This window comes from Crinia signifera, chromosome 2, assembly GCF_055691185.1.
Source record: "Crinia signifera chromosome 2, ASM5569118v1, whole genome shotgun sequence".
Classification (NCBI taxonomy): Eukaryota; Metazoa; Chordata; class Amphibia; order Anura; family Myobatrachidae; genus Crinia; species Crinia signifera.
The window spans coordinates 346253266-346275742 of NC_139218.1; the positions used below are offsets into that span (position 1 = coordinate 346253266).

General features: G+C 43.9%; 1 protein-coding gene across 3 annotated transcripts in view; it reads left to right on the forward strand.

Moving 5' to 3' along the window:
* The window catches only part of ASIC1 (acid sensing ion channel subunit 1), a 242858-nt gene extending 223321 nt beyond the window's left edge, over positions 1-19537 (forward strand). For all 3 annotated transcript variants that reach the window (XM_083169646.1, XM_083169648.1, XM_083169649.1), the window contains exons 9-12: positions 6361-6452; positions 9101-9180; positions 9295-9399; positions 18473-19537. In XM_083169646.1, coding sequence (XP_083025772.1) covers positions 6361-6452; positions 9101-9180; positions 9295-9399; positions 18473-18577 — 382 coding nt within the window. In that variant the 3' untranslated portion in view covers positions 18578-19537. The remainder of the gene's footprint in view (positions 1-6360; positions 6453-9100; positions 9181-9294; positions 9400-18472) is intronic.
* Positions 19538-22477: the final 2940 nt, after the last annotated feature.

The window sequence follows — 22477 nt, forward strand, 5'->3', positions numbered from 1 at the left end:
AGAACATCGGCCGATATCGCATCGCATGCGATATAGTCTGCGATGCAATGGGCGCCGTGCTAGTACACAAGTACCCCAAATTGTTTCCCTACATCAGTGGCACAGCAAACCCGAGGTGCTGGGACATGGAGCAAAGCCCCGCACCCATGTTTTTATTGACCCACCAGCCAATCAGTCAAACAAAATGGATGACCATATCGATTGTCATCCATTGGATAGTTTCACACTATCGATGGACAGTTGCACTATTGCCATCAATGGCAAATGGCAACAATGGCCATGTCTACAAATGTAAGCTTGCCGTGTCAAGAAGAGGATTTGTGTTATTGATGCAATACTTTCTTGAGGCAGCAAGTTTATGTAATGAATTTATAAGAATGTATTCACTGCATTCGCTAGTAACCTATGAGACTCTCCTGCTAGGTACCTGTTGTATATTACATTCAAGAAACAATAGTTCTTAACATAATACATTGTTATGCACATTGAAGTATACAGCCCACAGACTGTCTGCCTCCACAGTGTGAGGTGAGACACGATCTTTAACATAGTAATCTCATTTGTAGGACTGGCCCCGCACTTGCTGTGCTGCTGTGATGTTTGCTGATGTGCAGCTAGGCCAGTACAAGCAGTTATGAGGTATAATCACTGGCTCCTTGAGAGACGGGTACAGAAGAGAGTGACTTCTATATAGACACAGCTGTGATTTTTAATAATATATTAAGCTCTATTTTCCCTTTCATCTCCATTAACCTTCACAGCTACAGATAATTAAACAAGTTCTGTATATCTGACTAGGAATGTGCCAGTATCCTGACACATAAGTAATTAGCCAGAACCTAAACTATGTTACTGGTGGTTTAATTTTAAAATAATAAAATAATCCAAGAATAACATAAAATCCCAGCGAGCTCACATGGCATTCTGGGACTTGTAGTTCCACAACTGGAGAACTATATCTCAATTGGAGAACTCAATTGGTCAACTTTGTTAACTAATCAATGCAAGATTCTAGCATATTTTCTATGGTATATCTGAGCAGTGCATACCTTTAGCTGTCCCACTGTTCCACACAGTGTTCCGTGGTGGGGGGGGGGGGGGGGAGCAATTGGTTGGCTTCCAGTCACTTGCTGCTCATGGGAGACAGAGGGTCTGGGGGCTTAGTCATTTAGCCTTCTTCCAGAAGACCTAGAGCCTGAGTCAGATTTGTAGGCAATGTCGATGGTCACGCAGCTGAGCATTTATCAAGAGACTGTACATCAAGGCCGCCAGCTCGGTATGGCAGGAGGGCGGGGCCAAATCCGGGAGCATAAAGGGGCGGTGCTGGTGCAGAGCCACGGCCGGGCCGACCTGTTTGGGAGCGTGGCTAGATTGATCGCGTTATTTTAGCCATGACCCCCGCCATGTAATGGCGGTATTTTATGTATTGCACTGTGGGGGGCAGGGCTAAAATGACGCGTCATTTGACCCACGGACCCCACCACCACCCCCCCCTCCCCGCCGAGGGCCGTTCCACTGGAGATGCAGGGCAATGCGAGAGGGTTGCCCTCCTTTCCGGGGGGCTGGGAGCGGGACCCGATTTCCGGGACCCTCCCGGCCATTCCAGGAGGGTAGACAACCCTGCTGTACATGCACCAAGGTACTCCATCGATGCCAGCTCCAAAAATATAGTGCTATAGATTTCTTGAGGAGAGCCCCAAACCAGTATCTTTCCTAGGGCCCCATGAGGTCCTAATCCACCTCTATCTTCAGCTATGGATCTGCCACCTCTATACAGTATATGTGCTTTTTCTGGGGGGTGGGCTTTAGGCAGTGGCATAACTAGAGGCTTGAAGGCCCCTAAACTCTCAAGGTGGACCTCATAGTAACATAGTAATTAAGGCTGAAAAAAGACTTTAGTCCATCGGGTTCAACCTATCTAACTTGTAACTACTGGCTTGAATAAGTCATATCTATAGGATTCCCTTAGTGGCCAAAAATGCATCCAGTTTTGATCTAAATTCATTAACCGTAGTTGCTGTAATCACCCCCACCGGCAATGAGTTCCAGAATTGAACTGCTCTAATGGTGAAGAATCCTCTTCTTAATTCAGTACGGAATTTCTTTTCCTCGAGCCTCAGTACATGCCCGCATGTCCTAAGTATAGGCCTGTTAGTAAACAAATCACCAGTTCCATACAATTCTCAATCCTATATTTGAACATACTAATCATATCACCTCTCAACCTCCATTTCTCCAGTGAAAACATAGTCAGCCTGGTTAAACTATCTTTGTATTCTAGTGATTCAAGACCTTTTACTAGCTTAGTCGCCATTCTGTATACCTTTTCCAATTCATTTATGTCCTTTTTAAGGTGCGGTGCCCAGAACTGAACACAATATTCCAAGTATGGTCTCACCAATGACTTGTAAAGAGGCACTATCACATTGGCATCCCTTGAATCCATACCCTTTTAATGCATGCCAGTGTCCGGGTTTCTTTTGCTGCTGCACTTGAGCAGTGTGCACTATTACCCAATTTTTCATCTATAATGACCCCCAAGTCCTTCTCTACACAGAATTTTCTATAATAACTCCATTTAGCCTATAAGTTTTTTGTTAATTTTGGTTCCTATAATGAATTACTTTACATTTTTTTCAACGTTATACTGCATTTTTCACCTTTCTGCCCACCTTTCTAGTTCATTTAAGTCACTTTGTAGTGTTTCCACATCCTCTCCTGAGTTAATTTCCTTACTTAATTTCGTGTTGTCTGCAAATATTGCAATTTTACTCACTAAGGGCCTTATTCTGGTTGGTGCGGCTGGATCCGAATATGCGGCCAGGACCGAGCGTCCTAAACCCCGCCTTTTGTACGGATCGCTCACTGCGTCCGAATGCGGTAAGCCGCTGACCGCACGGAGCATGAATGGATTTCTCATGTATACACCTCCTCCATCTCTGGGAACCTCCCCCATCATTCGATGGTCGCAGATCATCGAATGCAGGACCGAGTGGTCAGGCAGCACCCGAGTGCTCAGACCACTCGGGCATTTCTCCGTACAAAAGCAGGGATTTGGGCGGGCAGCTGACATCCGGCAATGTCATATGTCCGCCCCCTACACGTGCGTCACGGCTGCATTACCATACGTACGCCCAGCGTTTTCATGGGAACGCCCATGAAACGCGGGGTGTATACATATGGTAATGAGCCCAAACAGCCCTTCATGCCCCTCTCCTTCCCCTGTTCGTAGTGTAAACAATTCATGCGGAATTTGGACGTATGTCCCTTTCGCACATGCGCAGATATGCCTCTGCACATGCGCAAACACAAAACATCGGCGGACCGACTGCACGCGGAAATAACCGCACCAACCAGAATAACCTCCTATGTCACTTTCAATATCATTAATTAATATATTAAACAAGGAGGCTCCCAATATTGAACTTTGCAGGAGTCCACTTTGGACCTTACCCCAGCTGGAATGTATGCCATTTACCACCACTCTCTGTCCCTGATTGTGCAACCAGTTTTTAATCCAATTACAAATTTTATCTCCTAACCCTAAATTACCTAGTTTCATTAATAACCTTTTATAAGGCACCGTGTCATAAGCTTTATCGAAATCAAGCAGTATTACATCAACAGATTTCCATAAGTCCAGCTCCATACTGACTTCCTCATAGAAGCTAATTAAATTAGTCTGACATGATCTATTTTTGACGAACCCATGCTGAGTCTTACTTATCATTTTCTCCTGTTCTAAGAAATTTTGGATACTATTTCTTATTATTCCTTCTAATATTTTCCCCACAATGGATGTAAGGCTGACCGGCCTATAATTTTCAGGGTTAGTTTTGCTACCTTGCTTCCATATTGGTACTACGTTAGCTATGCACCAGTCTGTTGGTACCATCCCTGAGTTTATTGATTCCTCGAATATCAGATATAATGTTAGTGCTATGACAGAACTCAATTCTTTTAGTATCCTATGGTGTATTTCGTCCAGGAGATTTGTTACTATTTAGGTTCTGTAATCTATTTTTGACTATTTCCTCACTCAAACATACAGTTTGGGAGCAAACAAAAGCCGAGCACTTAATCTGTGGGAGATCTTCTGAAGATTCTTCCCTTGTAAATAACGAAGCAAAAAATTAATTGAATAATTCCGCTTTCTCTTTTCCTTCTATTACCAGGTACGCTGCTTATTTTTTTAGTGGGACAATATTTTCCTCCTATTTGATTTCTATGAATCTTTAGGTCTACATGTATAACTGCTACTGTGTAGGTACCAGCTCAGGGGACCAGCAAACAAGGAGGGATGCTCTGAGTAAACAAACAGCTCAGATCTTAACCAGTGCATTCGTTATTCAGCAATAATGTGAAGCGTCCAGCTGTACTTACAGTTTCTTAAGCATTGAGCAGAGCTTAAGTGGAGCCTACAGATCACCAGCAGGTGACTGTATCAGGGAACCGGTGTTGAATCCAAACCACCTTTTCATTGTCATGATAAAAAAGGTGGAGCTAAGTGAAAAAGGCCAGCCTGTGGTGCTCTTACACAGTAACGACGCAGAAGCATGATTGGTGGCCATCTTGGTTTGGTATTTAAACTTAAGGGAATTTCATAAAATGTAGAAGCTCTTGTTAACCATTGATTTGAAGTGCCCTAGCCCTCTTTTCCCCATACATCCACACCCCTTGTTTGTATATCTCAGCCTGGAATAATCAGAGTTTTTCATATCCCTTGTTGTGTCTTTCTGCACTAACCTCTTCATCTCTGTTCACACAGACTTGTTGTCAAATTGGGCCATGTTGACTAAGAAACACTACTCCATTAAGCAGAATGTGCTTCAATATTAATGGGCCCATTAGATATTATTCTCTGTATCACTGTAATAAGTTTCCTCAGATTTTTTTAATTTGTTTAAAAATCACTCAACTGGGCCAGTAGTACTGGGCCAGACAGGTACATATTAGATCACAGCTTAAGGCCAGTCTCTGCAGCTGTGTGCATACGTGGGACGGCTTGCCAGCTTGCACATGTGTAATCTGCACTATCCACACTTACCATTTACTTAAAAGAAAGTACAAAAATGTTTTGTTTTAAAAAAAGATCCAAAAATGTCAATATGAGGTTATGCAACATCTATATAACACAAAATGTGATATTTTTGTAACTATATTATACAGAGGGAAAACGATACAGGTCTGTCCTACCTCAGTCGGAACAGTTGTGTTATGTATACACATTAACCCTTTGAGTGCCAACGTTGCTGTGACAGATCCTCAAAATATCTGCTAAAAAATGCCAGCGTCATTCACAATGTAGAGGATGTGTTCAAAAAATGACAATTGGGGGCCAGTTGCTAGCTATAAGCAACTGCTCCAACTTTTCTCTCACCCACATTTGATAAATCTCCCCCTTAAGGTTTTAAAGGAAAAACTGAGGTTTCGTAGAGGACTGTCAGTGAAGGAGAATACAGGTTGAGTATCCCTTATCCGAAATGCTCGGGACCACGAGCATTCTGGATAAGGGATTTTTCCGGATTTTGGAATATTTTTTTTTAAACATACTTCGCTGTCCCCTGGTGGTGCCCCGATGGTCCCTCGGCATCCACTTTGTCCCCCGGAGTCCATGGCAGGCCTCCAGCACCGTCTCCGGCATCTCCAGCGGTCCCAGGAGTGCATTGCGCGAGCTCCCAGACGCGCCGGTGACGTCACTGGCGCACACACTCGCGCAATGCACTCCTGGGACCGCTGGAGACGCCGGAGAGGATGCTGAAGGCCTGCCGTGGACGCCGGGGGACTTGGTAAGTATAAAAAAAGGGTTAGGGGGTAAAAAGCCACAGTTTTTGGAATAATTCGGATACGGGATGCACGGATACGGGATACTAAACCTGTAATTTCATGAACTACATCATCAGTGTCGGCTGACACCCCCTGGATCAGCCTGTGTTACTTACACAACAGAATACAACCCCCTTAACCACGTAACAGAATCTCCCTGCGCCCGCCACCCTACAAATGAATATAGCCCCTAAGTCCGTAACTCTGCACCAAAAATACTTTAATAATAAGAAATGATTGTTTCAGCAATTTAAGGAAAACTTAGGGCAGAAAAGAACAACAATCAATAGAACCATAAAAATATTGTCCAATGTGGCGTCCTGAATAGTCAGTTTAAAAAATATTAAAATTGAGGCCCTACACTATACAGACTCCATACATGTGTACGGGCTGCATCCTCCTGATGGCAGCCCTACATAGATGTCACCAGTTGGGAAAGCCCCACACAACTAGTGTTGCTTACTAAACATGGCCGTCGTCACACACTACACCTGCACAGTGCACTCTCTAAGCAGCCTGCTCTCTCTCTAATAGGGAGAATATTTTGGTTCTGGATATTTTCTTTGAAGCGCTAAACTATGAAACTATTGAACAGAAGAAGGAATATGAGGTGCCAGGACTTCTTGGTGAGATATCTACAACTAAATCAAATCTTATCCTTACTATGGCCTCATTTATAGTTAGACATACATCCATTTTTTTTTGGTGTAAACAATTTTGTCCTATTGCATATGCACAGCAAAACGCATCCATATCAAGAATTGTGTGTATATTCCTCTTTGGTAAAATGGGTATGGGCAAGTGTAAGATCAGTATAGTATGGAGGTTTTTATGTAAGTGCAGTGCGCCCCCTAGAGATGAGAGTACAGTATAACAATGTTTATGTAAGTGCAGTGAGAGTACAGTGTCGAAGTGTTTATGTAAGTACAGTGCATCTCCTAGAGATGACATTACATTATGGAAGTGTTTATGTAAGTGCAGTTCACCCCCTAGAGATGAGTGCAGTATGGAAGTGTTTTTGTAAGTACAGTGCACCCGCTAAAGATGAGAGTACAGTATAACAGTGTTTATGTAAGTGCAGTGAGAGTACAGTGTTGAAGTGTTTATGTAAGTACAGTGCACCCCTTAGAGATGACAGTACATTATGGAAGTGTTTATGTAAGTGCAGTGCACCCCCTAGAGATGAGAGTACAGTATGGAAGTGTTTATGAAAGCGCAGTGCATCCCCTCGAGATGAGAGTACAGTATTGAACTGTTTATGTAACTGCAGTGCAACCCTAGAGATGAGAGTACAGTATAACAGGGATTATGTAAGTGCAGTGCATCCCCTAGAGATGAGAGTACAGTATGGAAGTGTTTATGTAAGTGCAGTGCATCCCCTAGGGATGAGAGTACAGTATAACAATATTTATGTAAGTGCAGCAGTGCATCCCCTGGAGATGAGAATACAGTATGGAAGTGCTTATGGAAGTTCAGTGCATCCACTAGAGATGAGAGTACAATATGGAAGTGTTTATGTAAGTGCAGTGCACCCGCTAGAGATGAGAGTACAGTATGGAAGTGTTTTTGTAAGCGCAGTGCATCCCCTAGAGATAAGAGTACAGTATGACAGTGTTTATGTATGTGCCGTGCACCCCCTTTATATGAGAGTACAGTATAACAGTGTTTATGTAAGTGCAGTGCACCCCTAGAGATGAGGGTACAGTTTGGAGGTGTTTATGTAAGTGCAGTGCACCCACTAGAGATGAGAGTACAGTAATGAATTGTTTATGTAAGTGCAGTGTGTCCCCTATAGATGAGCGTACAGTATAACAGTGTTTATGTATGTGCAGTGCGTCCCCTAGAGATCAGAGTACAGTATGGAAGTGTTTATGCAAGTGCAGTGCACCCACTAGAGATGAGAGTACAGTATAACAGTGTTTATATAAGTGCAGTGTACCCACTAGAGATGAGAGTACAGTATAGCAGTGTTTATGTAAGTGCAGTGCACCCACTAGAGATCAGAGTACAGTATGGAAGTGTTTATGTAAGTGCAGTGCACCCCCTAGAGATGAGAGTACAGTAATGAATTGTTTATGTAAGTGCAGTGCACCCCCTAGAGATGAGAGTACAGTTTTACAGTGTTTATGTTGTTGGCAGAGTATATAGCGGTGCTTGTGGTGTTGTTAGATGACACACGTTTTTGGAAGCTTAACCAGGAATGTGGTTTGTTTGTAGTAATAAGGGGCTTTGCTTGTATGAGGGGCCTATACTGGGATACTTTTTTACAAAATACATCAAACTCTAAATGGGGCCCTATATGTTTATGGCTGCTTTACATAGAAATAGCCTATCCTTTATTTTGATCACTACCAAAAAAAAAATATTTCCTACCCTCATAGACGTAGGCAACCTGTAGCTATTGTGGAACAACAAATACCACCATGCCCTAAAAGTTTTAAGAGCATGGTTCTCCTTATAGCAATAAGGTGGCATGTTGTAGAACCTGTTGGTACTCTATGACAGGTGCATGATATGGACATGTTCCTTAAGGTACCATACACTAGGGTGATTTCACATTGATTTAGTCACTTTTCATCAGATTCCGGTGAGAAATCAGAGGACAAGTAACCAAATCGCATGTTTTTGACATCAGGTCCGATGCAATGCGTGGTCCCATGAGCATTGCATCGGGGGCCTAAAGATCGCACCTGCCGAACAATAGATTTATCGCTTCGCCAAGCCTTTCTGCAGGCTTGGCTGGGATTGCATACAATACATTGTAAATGTACGTTGTATTGTATGCAGTCCTGTTGGTTTAAAGAGGGACAATGGGTGATTTCTCCCCTCAGAGAAGTGTATGGGCACCTTAAGGCTACAATACACAGGCACACCAAGCTCATGTCTGGCATAAGCCGACCTGTGATTCTCCCTTGTTACTGGCAGGGCATTCTGGGAGATGTAGTTGTTTTCAGCTGTTACATAGAATGCATGTGCAGTATGTTCCTCCTGCATGCAATGCTCTATTGTGATCACTTATAGTATTACAGTATATTCACTTTTTCATATTCACCTGCCTGTTTCCAAAATGATAATTGTTCTGAGCCTTACACAGGATTCTCATTTACATTTTTTTTTGACAGCTTGCCTTTGTGTTCCGTGTTCCGTGCTTTACTCTCATCACCACCGTTTTTTTTATACTGTCGCTGTTAATGACATGATTTCAGCATTGTCTCCCGAAGCACTCAGCCTGTTCTTACTCTCATCTTATTGGTGCTGTGATTTATTCCTATAGGGGATATTGGGGGACAGATGGGCCTGTTTATTGGAGCGAGCATCCTAACAGTTCTTGAACTCTTTGACTATGTCTACGAGGTAAGATTACTCAGTGGCAGGAACTCTTGCTGAAAGCTCTTTATTTTCTCCGCCAGTCATTACTGTATGTTGTTCCTATGGCAATGCAAGAATTAATGCCGATGTTTTCTCCAGGTTTTGAGATACAAGCTGTGTGGAGGCGCAAAATGTGGGAAAGACTCAAAACGCAATAACAATGACAAGGGCGTGACATTAAGCATGGATGATGTCAAGCGCCATGTAAGTAACGCACTCTTTTTTTGTGTGAAACTGGTTTTAATAATAAATAGGAAAGATGAGTATACACATAATCCCCTTGCCAGGGTTGTGACTAGAGCCGTGTGACCGCTGCTACCGTGCAGAGTTAACGCCTTTGTAGGCGTTGAGTATGGCGAGAAGGGTGCTGGGATAGGTATCCTGCAGCCTGAGTGTCCTTTAGATGCTCCAGAGAGTCACCTTGCAGCCTGTACAGAAAATAAGCTAGAAAATCTTTAGGACGTCTACTGTGCTAAATAAAATACTTCAAGTCCTTTTGAATTTTATAAAAAGTTAGTTTATATCCTAATATATTGCTTGAATTACATTTATTTTGGATTAAATAAATTGTGTGAGTGAGAGGACACTGGAACAATTCGGTACTCTTTACCTAGAAGGGCGCCCATCGCGGGCATCGCATGTACCAAAAAATCGCATCCGATGCGACCGACGCGATTACCGCTATTTCCGCCATAGGGAACAATGTTAAATGTCCCAATTGACCCGATTTTCCATAGGGAACAATGTTAAATGGCCCACAGAGGCCAAATAGGCACCCTGAAGTGTGAAATGGCCCCCCCAATTGTTAACGCCACCCCACGATCAACGTCAACCCGAAGCGTGGCGAGCGCAGCGAGCCCGCGAGGGGCAGCGGTACGCGTCCTACGACCTTTTCATACCCCCACTATCCACGTCGGCGTGGAGTTGAGAATAGAAAGTGTGGCGAGCGCAGCGAGCCACCGAGCCCGAAGCGCGGCGAGCGCAGCGAGCCCCGCGAGGGGACGCGGACACCTTCACAGGTATACGCGTCCCCTCGCGGGCTTCACAGGTGTCCGCGTCCCCTCGTGGGGCTCGCTGCGCTCGCCACGCTTCGGGCTCGGTGGCTCGCTGCGCTCGCCACACTTCTATTCTCGACTCCACACCGACGTGGATAGTGGGGGTATGAAAAGGTAGTAGGACGCGTACCGCCGCCGCTCGCCACGCTTCGGGTTGACGTTGATCGTGGGGTGGCGTTAACAATTGGGGGGGCCATTTCACACTATAGGGTGCCTATTTGGCCTCTATGGGCCATTTAACATTGTTCCCTATGGAAAATCGGGTCAATTGGGACATTTAACATTGTTCCCTATGGGAAATCGCGGTAATCGCGTTGGTCGCATCGCATGCGATTTTTTGGTCGCATGCGATGCGACCAACGCGATTTTTTACCTTGCGATGCCCAAGATCAAAATCGTGGGCGCCCTTCTAGGTAAAGAGTACCGTTAGTTTATATCCTAATATATTGCTTGAATTACATTTATTTTGGATTAAATAAATTGTGTGAGTGAGAGGACACTGGAACAATTCATTTACATGTAGTTTGGATGTATTATATTGCTTGGAGTGCACATAGAAATGTCAAAAGCCATCATAAATCAGTCCTATACTTGGGCTCTCTAAGATGCACTACAAGAAAGGCCTGATTAATCAATAGACTGATTAGGCTGCAGCCTGAAGTGCTGGGTCCCAGCGGATACAAAATAGATTGCACTGGGATGGAAGTGCTTCCTGGTGCTTCTGTAGTTGGGGGCGAGCAAGGTCTCGCGAGATCTCCCCGGAAAATGTGGGAGCAGTGGTTCCTGCTGGGATTGCTGGAGTCACCGAGGCAGGGAAGCCAGAAAGAGGAGATCCTATGAGAGCCAGAGCTGGCTCCCCCCGCCTAGGCTGTGAGTGATGCCACGGCTGCCATTGCCAGCACTGCTAGGGCAGTAAGTGCCATTATGAATAGAGGTGAGGCCCGATTTGCACTGTCCATTCTGCAGAACAGGCCTTGCACTATTATACCAATGACACACACAGCAGTGTTGAGGGGGCATAGGGAGGACTGGTTTACTAGAAAGGGGGGTGAGGGGTTTCACCCCCATTTTCTAGGAAGGAAAGAACCTCACAGCCCCTACTTCCATTGGCCATCTGTGTAAGCTGGAGCTTACTCTCTGGCCAGCTGCATGGAGCATTGCAGCTAAATGTTGGATCCCATGGTCGCAGTCCTGGGATCGCAGTTACGTGTAGGAGGCATCTCTTTATACTTAGACATCTTCTGCTTGTTCCTACTAGAGATGGGGCAGAAATGCAATGCTGCTTGCATGTGGTGTTCAACCTCTATCCATCTATAAATCAGGCTCTGTATTTCCAATGTGTTAAAAGCAGCATATATGCACACCACAGTGGAGAGTGACAAACAGCCAGCCAATCAACTCCTACCTGTGATGTTACAGGCTGGGTTTGAAAAATGACAGGTAGGATCTGATTGGCTGGCTGTTTATCACTCCACTTAATCACTTTTTGAAGCTTGATACATCTGGCCCCAAGTCTGTAGTATAGCTTTGTACACATTACACAACATGTGTACCCAGCGATGTCGGCCGCAACGTGACCTGGCGGGGGATGCATGCATACATACTTGCCGATTGCAGCAGCGGTGAGCGATGGTGGGGTGATGGGGGGTGCATGGGCGATGCTGCAGTCCACAGCATGGTTCTCGCTAGTGATATCCTCCATCATCCTACATGTACAGGACATCACGATTGGCCAACGCGAATGTGCAATATACTGCGCACACTACACATTAGACGATATGAACGAAAATATTGTTAACGATGTTATCGCTTAAATCGTCTAGTGCTGCCTGTGGCTCTCCAGCTGTTGTGAAACTACACATTCCAGCATGCATTGCCACAGTTTTAAACTGTGCAAGACCTGCTGGGTCTTGTAGTTTTAGGTTGCCCATGCCTGGTCTAGTGTGTATGCACCTTAACCCACAGTCTGGGCAGAGCCTTTTACATTTGGAGAACAATGACTGAGATTCCTGCCATAGGGAATATAAGCTGTAACATTTACAGATATATCCTCATACATCATTGATACGATCGCACCAAACAACCCTCTTGACAGGCCAGATTGATTGAGACTATGCTAGTCTTAGCCTTTTCTGTGTCCTTTGTCGAAATTTGATACAATCTGTACGCACCACAGCACCATGTTAATAAAATTGAGGCAACACTATGGCAAAGTCCATGACGAAACGCGTAAGGGCGTGGTCAGCGTGAAGTACTATCTGTCCTGCTGGAGAGCTGTGGCGGCGAGCACCGCTGTGTCTGACAGGCGCCGGCGGTTGGAGGACGCAGCTAGCCGTGAGTGATATCTGAACAGTGTTGGTGCCTTACATTTCCTTGAAACTAACCATCACCACCATCAAGTTCTAATATATTCCCTATCTGGCTACATGTGATCAGCCAGCCCCGGCACTAAGGAGGCAGAGGGGTAGAGTCAAGGAGATATGAGAGATGCCAAGTGCTCTATTAACTGCTGCCCATGCACCCAACCCCTCTGTCTCCCATAAAAAGATACGGTGTGCATGCACACCACATCTATCCACCACTGATTTGCTGAGCCACACCACCACTGTGGGACACAGCTGTCCAGCGAAAATGGTGACAGTTGGAGGGTATATAATCCTATGCAGTATATGGTAATGTGTAATACATAATTCAATCACACAGAATGGATTCTGATCCGTAGAGATGGGGTGGACCCTCAGGCAATGGGGCTCCCCAGGCGGTTTACCCTGTGCCACTGTGGACAACTGTGACTCCAGTTTATAAGTATGCAGTTCACCCTGGTGGATACCAATGGCTTGTCAGAGGGCTTTGACTGAAGACAAGTTCTTTCCTTCCAAACCAGTAAATAAATCCTAATTAAAGGCTTATTCTACATATCTGAGAAAAAATACAGCAAGCAGTGACAAGTACTATAATTCACACAGGGAAAATAGTTGATTCATATGTAATCCAAATTTATCTCCATAACGAATACATGAAATTAATGTCTATATGCTGAATGGAAAGTCAGCACTCCCTTCCATGAGAAAAGTCCAGCTTTCATAGTGCACCCAACATGGCTGCCTCCTCTGGTAAGCTCATGGATGGAATGAAGAATACATGGACCTGACAGTTATGGAGGCACCCTACTTCTATTGTTAGGACGCTACAACTTCTCATTTTATGGCATCTCTCCTAGGTGTAACCTATTCCACCCAGGGTAATCCTACATAGTGCACCTAAGATGGCTGCCTCACCCGGTAACTTTTGTGGTTGAAATCTACAACCCGTGGAAATTATCGCTCCAAATGTCTTCACCAATCCTGCTTAATGCTTACTGTGTGCTATGGGTTTTGTTGTTGTGACTTATTTCTGTGTGGTTTTGAACTTGCTGTAACTATATAAATAAAATTATTATTTTTATTATTATTTTTATTATTATTATTTAATTCCCATAATATCATCTCCTCATTAAATGAAGACTTTCCAATTAAACACAGCTGTAAACAGGGCTGTATACAGCGCATCCAGAAAGTACTCACAACTACATGCTACAATACTCACAATGTTATGTTAGTCTTATTCCAAAATGGAATACATTAATTTTTCCCTCAAGATTCTACACACAATACCCCATAATGACAACGTGAAAAAAGTTTTTGGGAGATTCTTGCAAATTTATTGAATAAAAAATTAAGATATCTCATGTACATAAGGTATTCACAGCCTTTGTCATGAAGCTCAAAATTGAGTTCAGGTGCATCCTGATCATCCTTGAGATGTTCCTACAGCTTAATAGGAGTCCATCTGTGGTAAATTCAGTTGATTGGACATGATTTGGAAATGCACACACCAGTCTATATTAGGCCCCACACTCGGCAGTGCATGTCAGAGCACAAACCAAGCATGAAGTCAAAGGAATTGTCTGTAAAACTAGCAAGGTTGTCTCAAGGCACAAATCTTGGGAAGGGTACAGAAAAATATCTGCTGTGAAGAAGCACAGTGACCTCCATAATCCATAAATGGATGTAGTTCGGAAACACCAGGACCCTTCCTGGAGGTGGACAGCTGTCTAAACTGAGCGATCTGGGGAGAAAGGCCTTATGCTGGCCACACATCAGACCAACTTTCCTCCAACCATCCAACTAGTTGCTTGGATGGAATAAAAATCTGGTATTGGATGGGAGCAAAGGACAATCCAAAAGGTGCTTACAAACCCAGGAAAATGGACAAAAACATTCAGTCAAAATGTTTAAATCAAACAAGTTCAACTACAGTACCGTGTCTGTGCGACAGTTTTTGTCCTTTTCTAATTTTGGGAGAAAATTTCTGAAGTAAATATTACATTTGCTCCCATCCAGTACCATATTTTTATTCCAACCAAGCAACTAGTTGGGATAGTTGGAGGAAAGTTGGTCTGATGTGTGGCCAGCATAAGTCAGGGAGGTGACCAAGAACCCGATGGTCACTCTGTCAGAGCTTAAGAGGTGCTGAAAAGACAAATGGGCAAAAGTGCCCAAAGATAGGTGTGCCACGCTTGTGGTATCATATTCAAAAATACTTGAGGCTTTAATTGCTACCAGAGGTACATCAATAAAGTATTGAGCAAATGCTGTGAATACTTGTGTAGGTGCTACAGTGGAAAAGGAGTAAAGTCCCGAATCTGACCCAGCATGAAATCATGTTCCAAATTTCAGATCAGACCCAGGACTTTACTGAAAAAGGGATATTAACAACCCTCTTATAAAGAAACATATATTCACTATTGTCTCAGATGCAGGATCCTTATGCTGGCCACACATCAGACCAACTTTCCTACAACCATCCAAATAGTTTGAAAATCTGGTACTGTATGGGGCAAATGCCAATAAACAATTTGCTCACAAACTCATTTAGTGAAATTGTTTAAATCAAATAGGTCCAACTACAGTTCATTGTCTGAGTGACAGTTGTTGTCCATTTTCAGATTTGGGAAACATTACTTATTACTTAATTACAAATTACATTTGCTCCTATCCAGTACCAGATGTTTATTCCATCCAACCAACTAGTTAGATAGTTGGAGTAGAGTTGGCTTGATGTGTGGCCAGCATTAGACTGAGCCACAGGATTCACTCCTCTGCCACAAAATAGGAGCCAAGCACACTGTCTTTTTGCATCAAGCAAAGGACATGCGGCGCTTAACAGATAGAATTACCATATTGCAGTACAGAAACAATGAAGTACAAAAAAGCTTTTCATAAAATACAGCATGGAGTTACTAAAGGACATTAAGAAAATGTAAACAGGAAAGTTTAAAGTTTGTTTATAAAGGGTAGAGGCTTGTCGAACTTTGTTAGGAAGCAGTTCCATAGAGTCGGAGCCACAAAAGCTCTAAATACCCCCCCCCCCCCACACACACACACACACACACACACACACACACACACACACACACACACACACACATTCACACACACACTCACCCTTGATGAATTATGGGAGATTCTAGGCATTGCTAAAAGTCCTTCATCTACAGATTGCAGAAATCAAGTGGGACAGTAAGGAATAAGAAGTGGCTTCAGGTGCCTTGGGCCCTGGTCAGTAAGCCAATCTTAAAATAGATTCGCCGTCTTACAAATAGCCAGTGAGTTGAGTAGGGAATCGGTGTTGTGTGGCTATAATGAGGCTGGTTGGTTAATAGCCTGACAGCTGCCTTTTGTACCAGCTGTAAGGGGTGCAATTATTTTTCTGGGAGACCAAGGTAGAGGGCATTTCAGTAATCTAATTGAGATGATAAAGATGCAAGTATGACTTTTAGAAGATTGTCAGAGAAAATTAAGTGTTTGATTCTGGCTATGTTCCTCAGATAAAAGAATAAGGATTTGATTGTGGCTAATACCTGATGTTCATGTGTCCAGCCAGTTTTTTGTAATTCTGAAACCCTAAGTGCAAGTCCTGTTGGATGGTTATGCTACAGTCTTGTCCTTTAATGTTGAGGTCCTATCATAAGGATCAGGATATATATCAGGATTCAGTCGCAGCCACTCATGGAGTGGAACTAGAAAGCCAGTTAGGGTTGTTGATGGGTTCTCATTAAACGAAGCAAAAGGATACTTACAGGGGATGCAATTAAAATACCTTATCTGTCGGGCCGCAATCCCGACAGATGAGAACCCGATCATCTGGCCACCAGGTGAGGTAAGTATCTAGCCAGTGGTGGGGGGTTAGGATTAGGCACATACTGGGGGAGGTTATTGTTAGGCTGCAGGGGGGGGTTATGGTTAGGCTGCAGGAAGGGGAGGATAGGGTTAGGCAACACCTGGAGGGGGGTTAGGCACCACCTAGGGGGCGTTAGGGTTAAGAACCACCGAGGGGGCATCAGGGTTAGGGACTAGGGGGGGGGGTTATGTTTAGCCTGCGGGGTGGGTGGTTAGGTTCTGGGAAGGAAGGGTTAGGCGAGGAGGGGTTTTAATTTTTGAGCCCCTGTCAGTGTTGCCAGCATTCGGGATGCCGGCATCAGGATATCGACCGACGTCATCCTGACAGTTGGGAAATCATACTGAACCCACTTATAGCTGTATATCATCAGCATAGCAGTAGTAGACCAGGCCATGACATCTGATTATGTCACCCAGTGGTAGCATGTATACTGCAAAAAGCATGGAGGATAGTATAGAACACTGTGGGACACCACATGGAAGTAGCACTGGTGATATGCATACTGCAGACTAACATCTCTGTTACCTGCCAGATAAAAAAAAAGATATCAACCAGATAAGGACCATACAATCCAGTACACAGACATTTTGGGGAGCTTAAAGAGAATCCCTTGGCCCAGGATATCAAATTCTACAGCCATATCCAGAAATCTTAAGATTGAGTAGCCACCACTGTCTCACGGCAAGTGAAGGTCATTCTGCACACCTAAGAGGGCTGTGTCAGTGCTATGCAGGTTAGTCAGTAAGGATCACACAAGCAAAATCTTTCTCTAATGGGCAAAACCAAGCAGCACTGCAGGTGGGGCAGATGTAACATGTGCAGAGAGAGTTAGATTTGGGTGGGGTGTGTTCAAACTGATATCTATATTGCAGTGTAGAAATAAAGCATTCAGTATTTACCCTGCACAGAAACAAATTCTAACTCTCTCTGCACATGTTACATCCGTCCCACCTGCAGTGCACATGGTTTTGTCCATAAGAGAAAGAACTTTCTTTTGAATTTACTGGATTACTCCCTTTGTCTTCTCCTGAATCCGGACTGGAATGAATATGATGGGTTGACAGGCAGGTTTCTAGTTGAGTTCCAACCACATTCTCAATAACCTTTACTATAAAAGGAAGGTTTTATATGATGGAGTAGGAATCTAAATTAGTTTTAGTTTTTACTTTTAGTGGTTCGGGAAAAATGTCTGTCTGCAAAAAGCAATGCACTATTATTGCAAATACAGGGACAATATATCCTATCACCCTATTAGAAGCTTGGTTGATTCAGCGTCCAGATCACAGGTGGTAAGATGCAACATTTAGGCAATTTCAGCAATCACTGCGGCAATATCACTTGAGATTAGATGCCACCTACGGTCTGAAAAGGCTGCTTGGAGCTTCCTCACTTCCTGGTGTTTGACAGGCCAGACATCATGTGGGGGAAAAGCACAGCAGCCCTGCTCCAGTGCTAAGGGGGTTATTCTGGTTCACTCGCAAAGGCACAATCACTCTTTAATGGACAAAACCATGTGCAATGCAGGTGGGGCTGATGTAATATGTGCAGAGAGAGTTAGATTTGGGTGGGGTTTGTACTTCAAACTGATATCTATATTGCAGTGTAAAAATAAAGCAGCCAGTATTTACCCTGCACAGAAACAATAAAACACCCGAATCTAACTCTCTCTGCACATGTTACATCAGCCCCACCTGCAGTGCACATGGTTTTGTCCATTAGAGAGTGACTGTGTCTTTGCGAGTGAACCAGAATAAGCCCCTAAGTTATACATTGCCATTCTATACAGTTCAATTCTTGTTCCTGTCCTGCTGAAGAAGATAAATATAAGATTGTACTTATCACAAAGGATCAATAATGGTAGCTGGCCAGAAAGATCTGTGCTCATCCCTTCCCAGGAAGTTATTAGAATGCTTTTTGCATCGTTTTGGGGGGTTTCATTACTGCTTCACACGTTTCCCGTAGTGTTCCCTGTAGTAATGAATACAATCTTCTCATTACAGGCTCCATGTGAGGGCGTGAGAGGGCACCCAGCAGGAATGAGCTACACAGCTAACATTCTCCCCCACCACGCCGTTCGTGGAGCATTTGAAGACTTCACATGCTGAGACCGCATCCTGAAACAGCTGAGAGCGCAAAATCATCTTCTGAGAGTAACAAGAGCAAATGAGAAGTGGAGATGAGAGCACAAGAGCCAGGACGAAAATCTACATAACCAAAAACGGCATCATTGTAATTCAAGAACAACTGTGTAATGAGAACTTGAATGTGCCCTGAGAGTGTGAGAGAACTATACCTGATAAGCCACGAAAGATCAAATGAGAGTCCGTCTCATCCCCTCCTCCACCCTGTGACATAGAAAACTTGCTAATGACAAGAGGAAAAATCTGAGCAATACTCATATCTTAGAAGCCAGTTTTTAATAGTTTGACATATTCAACATGTATAAAAGACACATATCCCCAAACCAAGAAGAACCGGTCAACACAGAAGAGTGTATTGACAAAGATAAAAACTTTATACGTATATGTTACGCCAACATAAAACAAATCTGAAGAAGATGATTATACCATATACTTAACTGGTGTGTTAAACTCCACAGGTTTGCATATAAAAAAAGTACAGGATGCCATATCACTAATACAGGGATAAACCATTTAAGCAGCGAGTACTGAGCCAAATCCACAGGAGAGCGAATTGAGTGGGCATAACACGCCATCTGGATCACTGACTATGACAAAAGCTATTGGTTGGGACAGGATACAAATCAAAATATATGATCACTGCCTTCTGGAAGCCACAGAACACGTAGCTGAACAATTACTTAAAGCTATGGGAGAAAACCCTATAAGGAAACATTTTTCTATCTGGGTAGTCCGATATAAACCCTAAACAATTCCAAAAAGCAGCCTATAAAGTAGTCACTGAGCTGACATAATTCTGTATGTAATGTACATAACAGTACATTACATACAGAACAGTAACACTAAGTAATATACTTACTAACATATACAGCAATGTCCTGTGCACTGCAGGTACTTGTCTCCTAAATCGAATGAAATGTTCCAGATATAAAAAAAAAAAAAAGTTCCAATAGTCCAGCATTGTGAAAATTCTAAATGTGTGAATCCTGATATTTTTCATGACCCAAAGGTATCTTCCCCCTATATTACATGGAAATGTATCGTCTATGCTGCATAAAGGGGCAAAGAAGAGGTTACAACCAGGATCTTCCCTATATTTACCTGAAACCCTATAGAGGAGACCAACTGCAATTATCAGTGGGTTGTGTTTTGTAATTTTATTTGGGGATGTATTCTTTTACAGAATAAGATCTTAGCTATATACTCCATTATTAGCTAGGTATGCCCAATTAGTCGTATATCAATTATAAGGGGAGACTCTGTACTAATGTGCACTCTCCTGTTGGGTGTCAATCTCCACTTTTGTATGGCCACAGGCCTGGTCTAATCTTCATGTGCGTCTTCCTGTTAACAGAACTTAGTTTTCTTTCTTTCAAAATGAACAACCTTACTGATCCCGATACAGAAGTGTCTTCCCACAAATTGCAGCAGTTACCTTATTACCAGGGATATTATATTGTTAATCCTAACTGGTTGGTATCAATAGCGATTGGCCTTGGTATTTCCATATTCTGTGCTCTTCCTGGTTGTATGAGATTTTCGCTCTCTCTCTGTCTCTTGCCTCTCAGTTTGCCGATTCTGTGAAGCATACATTCCCCAGTATTCTGGAAGTGAAAGAACCTTAGTATTTAATGTTCAGTCTACATAGATTAATGACATCCGTGAGGTTGTCAGTCCTCTTTGAATTTGAAATGTCAGGTTAGAGTAACCCTAGGTCATTGACAACAGCAGTTGGAATGAATGGAGATAACGGTGTTGATGATTCCAGAGCAATTGATTACTTCCAGTTTTCCATCCTGTAGAACTAGCCGATGATTGTTGAACATAGTGGCCTTGGAGCACGACCTTGGGGTGCTACAAAGAATTACTACTTCGGTACTTCAAAAGACTCTTAAAGAGTGGCGTTGACATAACTTTATATGTGTTTACTATCTATGGTCACATTGATTGTACTAGGAGAAGTCAGTGTGAACCCATCCCAGAGTCCAGCCCTAAAGTACCCCAGAAAGGTGACCTGAATCTTTTATCCTTGGAGGATCGATCACTGTGACGGTAATGTAAAAGGCGCTGACCTCCCTGGGGATAAGAAACGTGCATCAGTGGCTGCAGACCTCAACGGCTGATGCTCCCTGAACTCAGAAATGATTATCTAGAAGCCTGGGACTTCTCTTGTGACTAGGAACCTTCGATTTGCCTTTCTTTCTGCCATTCTTATCACTGGAACCTCCTCACCCCATACCAAGTGAAAATCCATACAGTCCAACCAAAACAATATTCTGTATACACATGTCCATTATATATCCGATTGATAAGTATTCCCATAATAACATATCACTAGTTAAGGATGATATCTCTAGAGTAAAAGAAGAAAACTTTGGCTTTCCAGACATTGAAGAACTACATATCACAGCATAACTCGACAGCTGGTAAGCCACAGATTGTCTGTACCTGGTCTGGTGGTGCCATGTCTAAAATGATCATGATAGTTTAGTGGAGGCTATTAAATATTAATAGAAGCTATTGTTTTTAAACTAGCTTTTAATTGACCATGGCCGGTGTCCTCAGTCACTCCATTTCTCATGCCCATGCTAGATGGGAATCTAGCATATGCTAGAAGGTCCAGAGTGCTTACCATACTTGGGTATGTCTAAGACCTTCCACCTCTGTTAGCCTTAATACAATAGCTATGTACCACAGTTGCTACATGTGCTACTGCTTCTCCCAACCAGCAAATTATAACATTATTCATTACACCACCAACATCTCGGTTAAACTTTTGTCTTAATTATTAGTTTTCAAAGAATAGTCATCTTTCTCCGGTGCCACTGGCACAAGGATCTTCTTCAGACTTCATAAAACAATGCATCCTTATTAACATAGTAACCTGTAGTTAGTGCTTATTTATTGTGCAAACACAAAGTATATTAAAAACTAATTACCATGTAGACACATACCTAAGAATTTTTCTCTTTAATTTCAATTACATGATAATAACATAGGTCCTGGTTGCAGGGCCGTCTTAACAATCTACTGGGCCCCTGGGCAAAATAATTTTTAGGGCCCCCCTCCACCCACCTATGTGCAGCAGCAGAGGAGGGCTGGGAGTTGTGTGGCGGGGATCCGGGCAGCAGCTGTCAGCGGCATCTGTCCAGGCGACTCATCGGTGGCGGCGGTGATCCAGGCAGCGGGGGGGGGGCTGGGAGCTTGATGTAGCGGTGTGTGGTGGGGATCCAGGCAGCAGCTGTCAGCGTTGTCCGTCCAGGCAGCTCGCTCAGAACTTGATGTAGCGCTATTTGCTGCCGGGCAGGAAGCGCTGCAGATTTTGAAAAGACTGGCCGGACACTGATTGGCTGAGCGTCCGGCCAATCAACGTCCGGCCAGAATTTTCAGAATCAGCAGCGCTTCCCGCCCGGCGGCAAATAGCGCTACAGCAAGGTCTGAGTCACCACTGCCTGTATGGACAACGCTGACAGCTGCTGCCCGGAGCATCCCCGACATATGCCGCCCAGATTGCTACATCAAGATCCCAGCCCCCCGCTGCCTGGATCACCGCCGCCACCGCTGAGTCGCCGCTGACAGCCGCTGACCGCATCCCAGCCGCCCACCGCCATTCCCCAGAGCAGTGCCGTCTTCCCCAGTGGGCTGGGCCCCTACAATCCTTGGGCCCCTGGGCAACTGCCCATTCAGCCCAATGGGAAAGACGGCCCTGCCTGGTTGTACCACTAGGTTTGCTACCATCATCTCCCTGCATATACAGAGGCCCAACCACTTACTGTCCAAGTGTTTTGTAGCGGGATGAACACTAGTCAATGAATTCAAATCAGACCTTGCTATTCTGATCACATCAGTCAACTTGATTTCTCT